Genomic DNA, 13954 nt, shown 5'->3' with positions numbered 1-13954 from the left:
GTTTGAGTTCAACAGGAAGTATTTGGAAGGTTTGGTGTACATTGTCTAGGTGCAGTAAATAGCCTTCAACTTGGATCATTTGAACAATCCCCTTTTTGTCACCATTTAGAAAATATTTTTGCTAACCAGGTTTTATTCTATGTTGTTGTACAAATGATTTAAAACTTAATTGTTTCTTAATTAAATGCTGTTATTTCTTTAATAACACACATAATGTGAGTCATGGATGTCTGCGATGTGTCTTTCTTTTATGGCACAACTGTGAGACAAAACTTTCTAACAGTGTATCACTCCCTATGATCTGTATGTGTGTAAATATGGATATAATTGGTAGAGAGGGGGAGAGATGTTCTATGTTTAGATCAGGGTATGGTTTGTGGTGTCTGGGGGCACCGGCAGATTAGTGGAGGACACATATGGAGGTTTTCCATTAGAAGCGTTACATTGAGAGAAACAAAATAAGTCTATGTTCAGATGTATCTACATGCAGACTGGAACTACCTGTTGTTTGATAAAGTGAAGTGTTGATCTGTCAGAATAATTTATTAATAGCCATTTTACAGTAGACTGAATGTCACCTGATGTTCTCTTCTCTCTGTCTTAATAGGACTAAATGTGCGTTGTTAGTTCAGAACTGAATGTTCTGAGTTGAGTTTGACATGTGTCCCTGTTTGACCTCACTATGTCTCGCAGTATCATTTCACACAAAGAGCTAAACTCTATTTGGGTTGTCTTTTATTCTTTATTTCAAAAACATTTGCGTAAAAGCCCTTTATCCTTTATATATAGCATACAGTACATTTTTAAAAGTTCCCCTTTGGAGAGCCGGTAGAGAATGGTCCTAGTAAGAACAAGATCAAAGGTTTGTTTCCCAGAAAATGCAAATGGTTTAAATGCACCTTGAGTGCAATGTATGTCACTTTAGATAAGAGTGTCTGCCAAGGACGTAACAGTAACGGAAACACTGTGTTAAGTCTCTGTATATTAGACTGACTGCAGTAAGACTTAATCTGTTATGTGAGTGAAGTAAAAGGATGTGACATTTTAAAGTTGTTGCCAAGGCCGTCTTGAGTCTTTAGTGCATACTGTGAAATAAAATAGAGAATGGATTGCAGTCCGCTCTACTCTACTCATCAATGTTGAGTAACTTTCTTGTCTAGTAGAAGAGGTGGGTGGAGGAATGCAGGGTTGGTCCGGGTAGGTTGCTACACAGTATCTAGCGGTGAAGTTGGGATTCGCAACCAACGGCTCACTCTACTGCTCAACCCTCTCATTCAAAGCAGTAGGGTGGCTGACACAGGACAAAGATGTTGTCACGTTTTCCCTTCTTTACCGGAGACAACGTATTAACAAAACGCGTTCTGTCGAGCAGTTTGTGTATTTAGGGTAAATGTAATAGAAACAACATTGTGAATACCATGTAAGGGGACTGGCTGTGTATGTAGATAGAAATCGCTCGTTCTAAGGTAATAAAAACATAACGCTTCATTATGTAAGGTCTTTATACACCTCTGAAGACATAGTTATGTATATTGCATTTCTATCTATAGATCCCCCAAAATAATCCACACTGGACCTTTAAAACTGGACTGATTGTTGATAGACCTCATATTTTAGAGTTTGTACACAATCATAAAGAGAAAGCTAACCTCCTCAACCCAAGGCTAACACTCAAGGTTTACCCAAAGAGTTCATGAATGCAGAACCCGATTCAATGAGGGTTTATGAGCCTCAAACGTTCTGATAAAAGCCAGGCCAGATAAGGAGGACCTAAGAAAACCAGATTGTCATATTGATAAACAAATGAGAGCTAGTTAAAAAAAAATATGTAAATTAAGGATGATTTTCCTTTTGCTTGAAGTTGGCACACTATGTTTGATATTAGGATAGTTGAAGGTCTTCACAGAGGAGAGATTAGTCTAGTCTACCCTGTATCTGGTTACAGTATTGGGTTGTGTACAGTTTTAGAAACCCCTTAGCCCTTCTCCAGGATGGCTATTTTGAGAGTTTCCTCATGTTGCATCAAATCCACATCTAGAATTTGACAGCACCGCATGGCTTCACACTTACTGAGCAGGTTGTATATTTATTGCTATTTCTAAATGTTTAGTATAGTCATTTGAACAGCATGTAAGCTTAGAGTGTGGATTTGTAATATACAGTTTTCACATGGATATCTTGGTAACTCCTTCCAGTTACAGTTACTGTTGTCTCTCATCCAAGGGTCAAGAAAGTGCCCGCCATTTGTGTGCTTTGTGCATCAGTTAGGTCAAAGAATGGACTGTTGGCAAGCCACAAGCATCCCGTCATAAGATTAAACCAGTGATGTTGGATCGGTGCCACTTTGCACCTTTTTTCTAATACACATGGGCTAAAAGACAAAAAAAATTGAGTATAAAAAGAGGTCGGATCCAGTCGATCTTTATATCCGACCCCAGGCTGTCAGAGTCCATCATTTTTAAGCAGCATGTGTGAACGCGGCAGTATATATTTAACCCAAGGGTGCTTAGGGGATTGTGGATGTATGTATGTACACGAGGGATACGTGGCAGACAGATGCACAGTGACAGAAAAGCGTGTGGGATCTCTGGAAAATGTCACTTAGTTCATTCAATGATCGGTGTGTGAGAGACTGTGAGAGAGGGGTCAAGTCTATTTGTTGGAACTGTCATTGTAATTTGATCATTGGATTACTGATATGTTGGTTGCCATGGTGTCGTCACGCGTGATTGGGTTACCGTGCGTCTGCCCTCAATGCCAGAAAATACAGTAGCACATCTCCTTTAAGTGTTTGTTTGTGTGTGATTCTCATTACGTTTAATCATATCTGTGTTTTCATGCTGAAATGACTGGTGTTGGTTAGTGTCATGCTTGGCTAATATCTCATTCTCCTTTTGCTCCGCAGAGGGTAATGGGCACATACCAGATGTTGATCCGATCAGAGTCCGTCTTCTGAATCTGGCACATAAAAACTCTGAGTCATGACGGAAAAAGGTTGCGATTTGTCCGTCGCTCCCGGGCAGGTGTACATCGAGGTGGAGTATGATTACGAGTACAAGGCCAAAGACAGACTCATCTCCATTCGGCAGGGGGAATGCTACATGTTGGTTTGCAAAACCAACGAGGACTGGTGGCAGGTACGTAGAGAAGAGGGCACGAAGGCTTTTTACGTGCCAGCTCAGTATGTTCGCGAAATCAGGCGAGCCCTCATGCCGCCGCCGCCCAAGCCTCGCAGTAAACCCCCCAACGTCCTGGAGATCGGACAGTGCCGGACGTCGAGCGAAAACCTCAACCAACGCGCACCCACGGAAATGGCCAGTTTTGGGCATCCGCCTCCTTTGACAACACCTTCCCCGTTGCCAGGGCAACAGACCCCGCCTTTGATGCTGCGGGACACCAATCAGAACTCAGGAATGAAGAGCGTTGTTGCTGAGCTAACTTTGCTTAACAACAACCATCATAACTATCACCACGGCAACCGCACGTTGCCGCAAGGGCGAGCGGAGTCCCCACCGAGAGAGCAAGGAAAGCTCTCAGGCGGGTCGTCGGTGGATACGGATGGGAGCGTGTCACCAGGAGATGGGCTGGAGAAGATGAGAAATGACTCAGAATCTGGAGATGAGCTCAGCAGCAGCTCTACCGAACACATGCAGGTATGAACAAGTAAACTTATCCTCTCTATCTCTTTCAAGAAAGTCACACAGCCTTAAGTGAAGGATTGAGACTGTTCTTACTGCACAACTACAACAGCTACCAGACTAATGAAACTCCTTACACTTTCTGCCTACATTGACATTAAAGGAATAGTTCTGCAAAAAATAAAAATTAATTCATCATTTACCCTTTTGTCATTCCAGACATGTATGACTTTCTTCTTCTACACAACACAAAATAAGTTATTTCAAAGAAGGTTGGTAACCAAACAACTTTGGTTTCCTTTGACTTTTTGATATTGTAATGTACGGCCAAAAAAAAACATTGAAACATTTCCCAAAATATCTTATTTTGTGTTAAACAGAAGAAAGGTTTGTAAGGCTTTGTATGACTTTTAATGAATCAAACATGATCATATTTGTTTTTAGGAGAACAATCCTATTAACACACGTCTCCTGTCAGTTTTTTTTTTTTCAGAAAACGGTCTTCTCTTTATCTTGCAATCCTTTTTATTTCACCATTTGACTTCTCTTGTTCTCTCATAGAAGTTTTATTCACTGCATATTGACTGGTTTTGAAACCGACACAGAGTTTGAAATCACCGTATAGTTTACTGTATATAACCTGTTGGACTTCATAAAAAGAAATGGTTCTTAAATTTTCAATTTCAGTTCTGTAATTTATTGTGTTTTGTTGGTGTCCCAAGGTGCATTTTGTGAAATTGGGGGTTTAGTCTTTGTTGCAAACTTGCTACCCTCCTCCCCCTTTTCTCTCTGCATTTGGGTTGAAAGAGGGTGCTGCTGGGGGAACAAAGGGGATTGTGGGAGAATAGAAAGTAGGTCATATCTGGCTAGATCGTGTTGTTGCCCCCGTTTTGTGTGCCTGTGTATATGTGTGAATGAAGTAGAGTGATGTACTTTGGGAAATTCATGTCCTCTGAGTTGGAGACGCAGTGTGGATGAGGAAAATGTTTTCAACCTGCAGCTTATCATGTAAAAGTTGTCCTTTTGACATCTCCAGATTTGTAAAACATAGAAGAGATATCTTTAGCAATGTCAAGATCATTTTCTTACCACTTTCTGTTGATTTTAATACATTAAGGAAAATGATGATGCTTTTTTAAAATGAGATTCCAAGTCAGATGCGTAATGTCACTCACAAACAGACAAGCGCTTAAAAAGGCTATACAAGACTATGAGCTTTTTAGGGATTTGTCATGTTAGGCTTTGTCTGACAGGGTTAGCTGCTAATGCTAAACCCTGTGGTTACTTAATCACCCCTGCAACATCAGCAACTATCCCTTATTATTCTGTATGTACCTGTTCTTAAAAGTTTAATTAATTGTTTCAAATATAACAATTTTATCTTTATTTAGCCGCCTTTAAGTCGTTCTAAATCTTAATAAACATAATACAATAAGTATTACTTTTCTGCTATATCTCAAGTAGCGAAACACCAAAAGAATTGAATAGGGTGAACTGTTCCTTTAATTACTTTGAGGCCACGATACCTTTCTCTTCCCCGCTAACCTCTCGCTCCATTTTTCGAACAGACGGCTCCTGCGCTCTTGAAGTCCGAATCCGTTCCTCTCAGCACTCCACCATAGTGGCCCAGAGGATGGATTTAGAACCCCAATTTCTCGCCTTTTTTGCTCCATCTTTATCTTCATCCCCTGAAGCAGATTTGCGCACACAATTTGCCCTGCTTCACTTTAGTTAATTCTTTCCTTATAAAAATATTCATCCTTTTACGATGGTCACATAGTTTAGAATAATATTAAGCCATCGGAGCCACACAAGCATGCTCGACCAGGGGTTAGTAACATGTCATCTCTAATAAAAAAGATTATGAATAGCTACTCTCTGTTACAGAAATCTGGCATTTATTCTGATAGGCAGCTGCACAAAATGAAATTCAGCCCCCTCAGCAGGGTGTTTTCTGTTGTGTTAACAGTCATTGTCTGCGGTCTGGATATTACAGCTTCTTTTATGGATTTGTCTGTTTTTGTGCATTTGTCTCTGCGATTGCGTTTACATGATGTCAGGGATTATTTGTATTTATATTTGATCTTCTGTCTGTAGATTTATGCAATAGCAGGATTAGGTTGATGACATGTTGCTATTGTGGTGTAACACACAATGCCCCATTTTATATCGTATCGTACAATGCAGATGTTCTTGTGGCCTCTCGGGGCAGGCACACTAACTTGCACCTGTTTTGAAGATGTAGTTGTATGTCATTGGTGTGAAGTCATTTCTTCTCTTGTGACAAACTCTTAAGGAACCCAAAGAGTGTTTGATTGTGTTCCGCTTCAGTCCAAATCCTGTAGCTTCTTCCCTGAATTAACAGTAAAGGAGGCCCCAAACATTCTTGCCATTCCTGTCCAAGTTACACACACAACCAGGATCTGTGAGTTAACTTAATAAAAAACCAGTCGTGATGGGCAAAAAAACATCCCAGCTCACCCAAATCTAATATTTACTCTAGTATCAAAGATCTCTCTCTGTCTCTCTCTCCTGCTGTCCCTTGTTGTTCCTGTCCAAATATGGACTTTTGACTGAAAGCCTTTGGACGCTTGGTATATTGATGTTTGTGTGCACGTGTTTTGGATGAGGTGGGTATGAGTATGCTGTCGGTGCATCTTTCTCACTTTTTCTCCATCTCTCGATAATCAGCTCACTGAGTACAGCTGAGATGTTTTTGGGGTAGAATTTGCCCAGAGGGTGAGGTAAGTTTAGCCTCTCTCTCAAACACACATTTGCTTGGTTGCCTTAATAGGGACATAATATATGTTGTTTATACATAATACTTATTATAATCACTATATAGACTACATGACATATGTATGTAACTCTAGTGTTTTATGAAAAGATAATTATTATTCCTTACCCTAAAGTTTTTGCATTTTGTAGAACCTTTTTTTTAATTGATGATTACTCTGAATATTCCCAAATATTTCATGAATTGTTTTATTTGGACACTTGCTATAGGATTAACATACCTATACTAGATGTAATGGGCTTCTTTTTGATCTGTTTCGCAGTAATTTATCAAAATCTATATGCATGTTTGATCGATAATCCACCATGTTGATGCAGTTTATGGTACATTTGAATTATTAAAGTAATAGTACATTATGTACTGATTATATTAGTAAAAGTAGTGATGCTGTTGTGAGTGAGCATTTATATGGAAGAATGAAAGTCATTTTTATATTTACATGCGTAAATATACAATATTATATTCCTGTGTGTGTGCGTGTGTTTGTGTGCACTGTTTTGCAGATATTAAGTAATCCGACATCCGTATCGCAGTTGACAGATGTTTCTCTCCCAGTGCACACAAGTAATGTCTGGAATGCCTTAAATTGTTGCTGTCTAGTTATTGTAGCCTCCAGTTGTTTTTTCGCATTCGAAATGGAAAGTCAGGTATGACGCATTGCATCGAGGGATATTGTTTATCGCACAGTATACCTTGTATAGTGTGCATTTTGCATACTACAGATACAGAAAATCAAAAATAGTAAATGGGAGGTGTGTAGATGGAAGCTCCGTTGTTTGCCTCCTTTGTCACATTTTCCCAGCAAGCACAAGGTTAGAAGGGCAATGTGAATCGTTTGAATGTTTTGATTTATAATGCCTATTATACCCAAATATTGTGTATACATCTCTGCCCCATGTTTGGTTTTTAAATATTAAAAAAAAACACCACTCCCCCCAAAAAAGTACATTCCATCTGTGCTGTTCTCATCAGGATATTATGACACCACTTTTCCAAGCATTACAGATTTTTCTTCTCCAACACTGCCCAGTTAATGTTTTTCCCATTCAGAACCGCTGCACCCACCCCAAGACAAAACACTTTGTTGCGGAAGAGGCTAAATTCGAACAGAGACACAAGTGTGTTTATGACTGAATTGAGATAACATGTCTCTCATCTCATGATGATGTAGGACATTATAGCAGCGACCTTATAATAAAGAGAACAAGCGCTTTTGTGAGTCAGAACATTCTGCCCCTCTGTGTGACAATAGTGAACCAGGAGTGTAGAATGATCCAGAGTAGTCCACAACAAACAACTAAACCACACAATTCAGTGTTTTGATACACACGTGCACACACTTTGCAGTCAGCAGACATATCCATGTGTTCTTATTTCCTTCGGGAATCACCTTCCAGTGCAGTGCGTATTACATGTGCTTAAACTAGTCTAAATATATCAGTTGTCAACATCTCAGTGTGTTGAAAGGGGATAGGAAGTACAAGGCCACAGGCCCCGGCTGTCCTTGTTTGTGATTGGCTGATCACCCCCCCTCCCGACTGTTGCTCCTCATGAGTTCATTTATCAAATGGATGTCACTGTGGAGATAGGCCTCGGTGTGGCGTGTGCCCTGCTGCGTTTGAAAGACCATTATATGTTTGATGTATCTCTCAAGCATGGAAAATTGACATTTGTTGCTTTTGACTGACCTCAGAAAAGGAGAAGTCAGGTGAATGTCATAAAACCTGAACAAGCTGTTTAAACTTGACACTTCACGCAGATTGTGCTTCTCTATGATATACTCGATCCTACCAAGTCTCCATGTGCGCTCGCAAGTGCACTACCAAGCAACCTGCCAAAACCAGAAAGGTTGTCATTTTAGGTTTAAAAATTGGTGTTGAAAATTAATATTTACTAACGTAAAAAGAAAAACAAGAAGAAAATCTTTGTACTGTGTACTTTAAAATAATATAAATATAGTATTATCCCATTTTGTAATATAGTTTATTGTTCACTATTGCTACTTTTTTACTTTTATTTTTAATAGGTAAATATAATTTGTGACACTATGTGGAATGTGAGCACCAAACCGAATCTCCAGGTGCTCTCTAGAGAACCAGATAGAAAAACGTATGTGCACCCCTGATCATATGCATCGTTTTTGCAGCGCTGCCTTCACAATTATTGCATTACAGTTTCTTCAATTTATTTTTCTGTAAAATGCTTTTCTTTAAAAAGGGTTCTAAAAATTGTGGTAAAATGTGAACTAGACATGTTTTTGTGGCTTCACCTTTTGGAGGTGTAATGTTGTGTTTACACAGCTGAAAATGACAACATGAAGATTCCCTCTTAAAGGCAAGAACTTCACTGTCTTCAAGTTTTCACGTACGTCCACATTTGGTCTGCGTGATGTATGTGTGTATATTCTGATGTGAGCTTTCACTTGCACACAAACCCATACTTTCTCTCTTTTTGACAGCTTTTGTTACTGTGACTCAGTTGGTACAGAACCAGACTTGCAGGAAGCAACTTTTGTCTGAAGAACTTCCTCTTGCCATCATCTGTTTGCACTTTCTGTATTACAGCATGTGCTTGTTTGGGTGACAGTTTGTGTCTATGTGGTTTATTTTTAATTCTATGTGCAAGAGATCTCTTTGACCTTATCATGTACTTCCCTTACTACATGTAGGGCAAGTGAGAATTGAGTTTAATGACTGTATGAGTAAATGTGTCACATTTTACTGTAGAGAAGTTATTTAGAGAATTTCCTATGGGCAATAAGATTATGTGGTATATCGGTAAAAAACCGCAATACCATACTATTTTACCAATGATAAAATTCCAGATGTCAATGTTCTGCTATTCAGCAAGGTTTGATAGTGTGGTGTGTGAATCATGTGTTACCTGAGATGGTACCATTACCTTTATTTACAAAAACATGTAGTTTCATTTAATTATTGACATGGACCTGTTTAATATTTTAAGCGCTAGTTCACTTCAAAATCTAAATTTGATTGTACGTTCAGTTTCTGGCACAGACTGATGATTTTGCTTCCTTCTACTTAAATATGTTGTCAGAATTTATGGGAATTACATTTTTAAAGTTAAAACAACCACAGTTTCAGCCAAAGATCTTTCATTTCTTCTGAAGAAACAATTTCGCCTACATCTTGGATGGCCTTGTGGGTGTTTAACATCCAATTCCCATTTTTGGGGGAACTATCGCTTTAACTGTTGCCAGCTAGTCTAATATTGGCAATTTCCCATGACTGTTTATTGGTTGTCTAAATGTGTCAGTTTGTATTGAGACAAGCTACCCGTGCCTGTTAAACCAGAAGTTTGGTATCCAGCCATCCCTAAAGGCAACTTCTAGAATAAATGTGCTAATCTCTGAGGCCTGTATGACGATAAGCATGTCAAAGAGAGCGACAGTTTGGGGTTATCCTTCAAAAGACGCTCCCCCAGTAATCCTCAGAAAATCAGCTCAGCTTATCTTGTGTTTTAACACACTGCCTAGTCAGGCTGGTTTGGAGACCCCAGTCAAAGACCACTCTCACTATTATAACCCTCTTGCTTGCTGCCTATCGGATGGTCCGTGTTCTTGAATTTCATTTTAACTCTTTCTTAGTGCTTGAAATTGCTGATTTTAATCTGTTTATCAGTTCAGAATTTGGGAAATGATGTTTACACTTGACTGTGTTGTGTATTTGAGTTAGTAGACAATAAGTTGTCCCAAGATCATAGCAGGACACACATTATTCTCCCTTGCTGTTGTCTTCCACCAAACCCCCCCCCCCCCTGTTTAAAAGCCTCTTATGGTACCTCCATACAAAAGAGGGGGTTGGGACGGATAAAAAAAGAAGTGGATTAAGGGTTGTGTGACACACAAAAGTTTGGTCTAATATGTTAGTGGGGACTTCTTGTACTCAAAGCTCTCAGTTTCAAACTAGGCAAAACCTACACAAACCTCTTGCCATGACAAGTCTTATATCTTTTATAACTTTAGGACCACACTCTAATCTCACTTTCAACTCTTGACTGCATTCAGTTCGTGCCTGCCCAAAAACAAATCATTTTTTGCTCTTCTTTTATGTCCATCATGGAGAGGTTAAAATCATCTCTTTCTTCAGTGATACATTGCTGTCTGCCTGTGCCACTGGGAAGAAAGAGATGGGTGTGCGTTTGTGCAAGTGAGCACTGGGTGCCCAAACATGCCCCATTATACTGGTACAAAGAGAGTTTAAAGAGCCAAAGCAAACACACTTAGAGCTGCCTGTGTTTGAGTCTGTTCCTCTTACGAGGGGTAGTATTTAGCCAGTTTTGTAGTGTTTAGATGAGTATAAGTTGTTTTATTTTAAATATTTATTTTTTAGTTGTTCCCACCAATGTGAATTACATTTGATCAAATTATGATATTAAAGGTCCAGTGTATGAAATTTAGCAGCAGCTAGCGGTGAGGTTGCAAATTGCAACTGCTCACTTCAACGCTCACCCGTCCCTTTTCGAAGCACTATGGTGGCTGACTACACTGTAGTCTTCACCGGAGGTGACGCGATTCAACGTGTGGACAAAATGTTTAATTATAATGTGTTCTGTTGTCTCTTGTTGAGTTGGATCTCGCGTAGACATGGTGTTAGGACCAAGATGTCGTCACGTTTTAGCTTCTTTGCTTGAGTAGATTACATATTTACGAAATGTGCTCTGTAGAAAAGTTTGTTTGTTTAGGGCTACTGACGAAACAACATGGCGACTTCCATGATAGGACACCAGAGTTGTATGTACATAGAAATTCAATATAATTTCAAGGTAATTAAACCATAACGGCTCATTATGTAAGGTCTTTGAAGACACCTCTGAAAACATAATTATGTATATTATATTAACTCATTTTTGAAATATGGAAAAAAAATCGAATTACAGTCATGGAATGTAAATATAGAAGATGGGTGTAAAATAAGATGTTTTACTTAACAGAAAAACGTATTATTCGTATTTTCTGGCACTTCTGGAATATTATAATTTTTACAATTTTCTGGGGGAGTTTTGTCAAGAAAATGTAACTTTTAAGATTGTACCAGATGTGCCATATTTTTCGTATTAGAACAACAATTTTGACCTCTGTACGATCAATAATAAAAAAATCCCATAATGTAGAATAATTTCCGAAATGGTTGTCGTAATCATATGGCTTCTATAGTTATTGATCTAGCTGTGGATCCCATGTCAGCCATCATGATTGTGAGAAGAACGTGTGCAGTTGCGCATGACTCACGTTACGTCTTCTTGGCCAGTCATTGGGGAAAATGACTGTCTCTCACGTGCACAAGTTAGCATTCCCGTGAACAAGTCAACATTCCCGCTGCAGCTGCACTTAGGTCAGTCTTGAAAAGGAAGGTGAAGACAATTGAAAGGAAAAGAGGAAGGCATAGTCTATGGGGCAGCCTTAAAGATAAAAAGCTGTATTCTGGATGTTTGACTCGTGTAAGATAATTTTCTTCCAAATACATTAGTTTTGAGCTTCTGGTACGATAGTTTGACTATAGTGTCGTTCAAAGAAATCAAAAGTCTTTATAAACAGCTTCTTATAGAGGTCGTGCCAGGAGTTTCTCTATTCTTTATGCCTGTGTGGTCTGAATATCATGCTGTGTCATTGTGTTCATTAAGCGTGCGTTTTTGAATCTCAACCAGTAAACATGCATGCACACAGGGACCAAAAGCTCCTTCATTGGCTTTGGAAGTTCTAGAATCACCAGTAGAAACAGCAGTTTAACCTGCATTAAACGTCTGCTTTGTCTCGGAGCTGTAGGACACTGAAGGAGCCATGCCGTCATCATTGAATGACATATGGAGAGAATGAGCCTCCAAAGTACTGAATGACTGACAAAAGCCACATTATCAGAGATTTGACAGAGGTCTTCATGCCTCTTTGCCATTCTGTTACAACTAAAGTACTCCCATCTAATCAGTCAGCGGAGAGGCAGGAGAAAGACAACGTCAGAACGATTTGCTGCAAGATGTGTGGGTGTGACAACAAAGAATTGATGTTCTGGAACTCTGTGGTCATGGAAAACACGTACACAGAGACGCGTAGACGAATAACTTTGCATTAGAGATAATGGAGGTGCCCATAGTTTTGTGATGATAAGTCCGACCAAAATTTCATTTCAACCACAGTTTGCTTTTTTAACATAGTTTAAATGTTGAGTTTATATACTGTATGGTTTATATAGAAATTAGATAAAATACTGAATTAGTTCGCCTATTTCAACATTTCAACAAGACTTGATGGTAAAGCTCTCTGTAAAGGAAACGTCAGTGACATGACAGCGAATGCAGAAGCTTTAAGCTTATGCCCCACTCTCGTCTCCTTTCACTTTCTCTCTCGTCCTCTGATAATTTAATTTTCAGGTTTAAGGTGGAGATTCTGGTGCTCGGCAAGAAACGTGTGTTATCTGTATGTGCCAAATCCGGTGTGCTGGAGAACGCTGTCACATCCAATGTCCTTTCACCCATCAATTCCCCACCATCTCTCTCACTCTTGTTTTTTCTCTCATGCTTTTTAAAAAGTCTAACGTGTCCTGACTTTTAAGGTAATGGTATGTATTTTATGTTATTAAACACACATTGTTTACTCTAGCGGTCATCTCTCACCTGTAACCCAGACATCACTTATGTTGAACTTCATTTCCTATCTGTGTTTGGCGTTTTGTTCCTCACAGTGATACTGTTTCCTCTCTGTCTGTGCCAAGCAACTGTTTCTGCATTTTTCTGCATTTGCTTTTTGCAAGTTTCACTTTTGCTGATGCTGTCAGTGATTCTGTCTGTCTTTAAGATATTTAAATTTTACAACCAGTTACAATATATATATATATATAAGCGCAAACTTCTAATAGATAAATGCCTGATTTGTTATTTTTGCAGAAAACTTCTAAAACCTAGATTGAACCAAAGGCTTTCAATTGCTGTGTGTGGGCTGCTTGCCAGTCGTGTTTTCTTCTCTGTCTGGGTCTAATGGTTTATGACTGAGCTGGCGCTGACAGTGATGTTTCTGAAGTGTTCTTAAAAATGTAACACTAAGTGCTTATTGAATTGGCAGGTTAAAGTGAAGAAAACACAGCCCGGTGGTGACTATTCCCTGTGGATAAAGTATGCTAGAAAGTCTTGTTTGATTGGCGGTTTCCGGGACAGGTTAATACTAGTTAATCACGCACAGCACTGTACTATGTGGGTCACCTTGAGATGGGAAAATGTGGAGAAAGAGGATGCAGAGAGGAATCAAGCTCTTAAAATGTTAAGCGTTGAGTTGTTGGGCTCTTATGATTCTGACATGCTTAAATGTAGTTGCATCTATGTAGAGAAGTTATATGGATTGGATACCCGAAAAATTTAATTATTTTGTCATTTCAACACTTTAGCAGCTGTAAAACTGGACGGCCAGACTTTTATTTCTAAACAAATGTCTTTGGAATGCACATTAGCCGGTCTGGAAATTTCATATTTTGATGTCTGATTTACACAAAAGTGCCCAAATTACACATAC

The 13954-nt window shown here is 39.1% G+C and overlaps 1 protein-coding gene across 7 annotated transcripts in view; it reads left to right on the top strand.

The window, feature by feature from the left end:
* arhgap12b (Rho GTPase activating protein 12b) overlaps positions 1-13954 on the top strand; it is a 38967-nt gene that overhangs the window by 2717 nt on the left and 22296 nt on the right. For all 7 annotated transcript variants that reach the window (XM_056772018.1, XM_056772019.1, XM_056772020.1 and 4 more), the window contains exon 2: positions 2906-3653. In XM_056772018.1, the coding sequence (XP_056627996.1) occupies positions 2982-3653 (672 nt within the window). In that variant the 5' untranslated portion in view covers positions 2906-2981. The remainder of the gene's footprint in view (positions 1-2905; positions 3654-13954) is intronic.

The sequence above is a fragment of the Triplophysa dalaica genome, chromosome 17 (assembly GCF_015846415.1).
Source record: "Triplophysa dalaica isolate WHDGS20190420 chromosome 17, ASM1584641v1, whole genome shotgun sequence".
NCBI classification, from domain to species: domain Eukaryota; kingdom Metazoa; phylum Chordata; class Actinopteri; order Cypriniformes; family Nemacheilidae; genus Triplophysa; species Triplophysa dalaica.
This window is presented reverse-complemented; position numbering and strand designations above follow the sequence as displayed.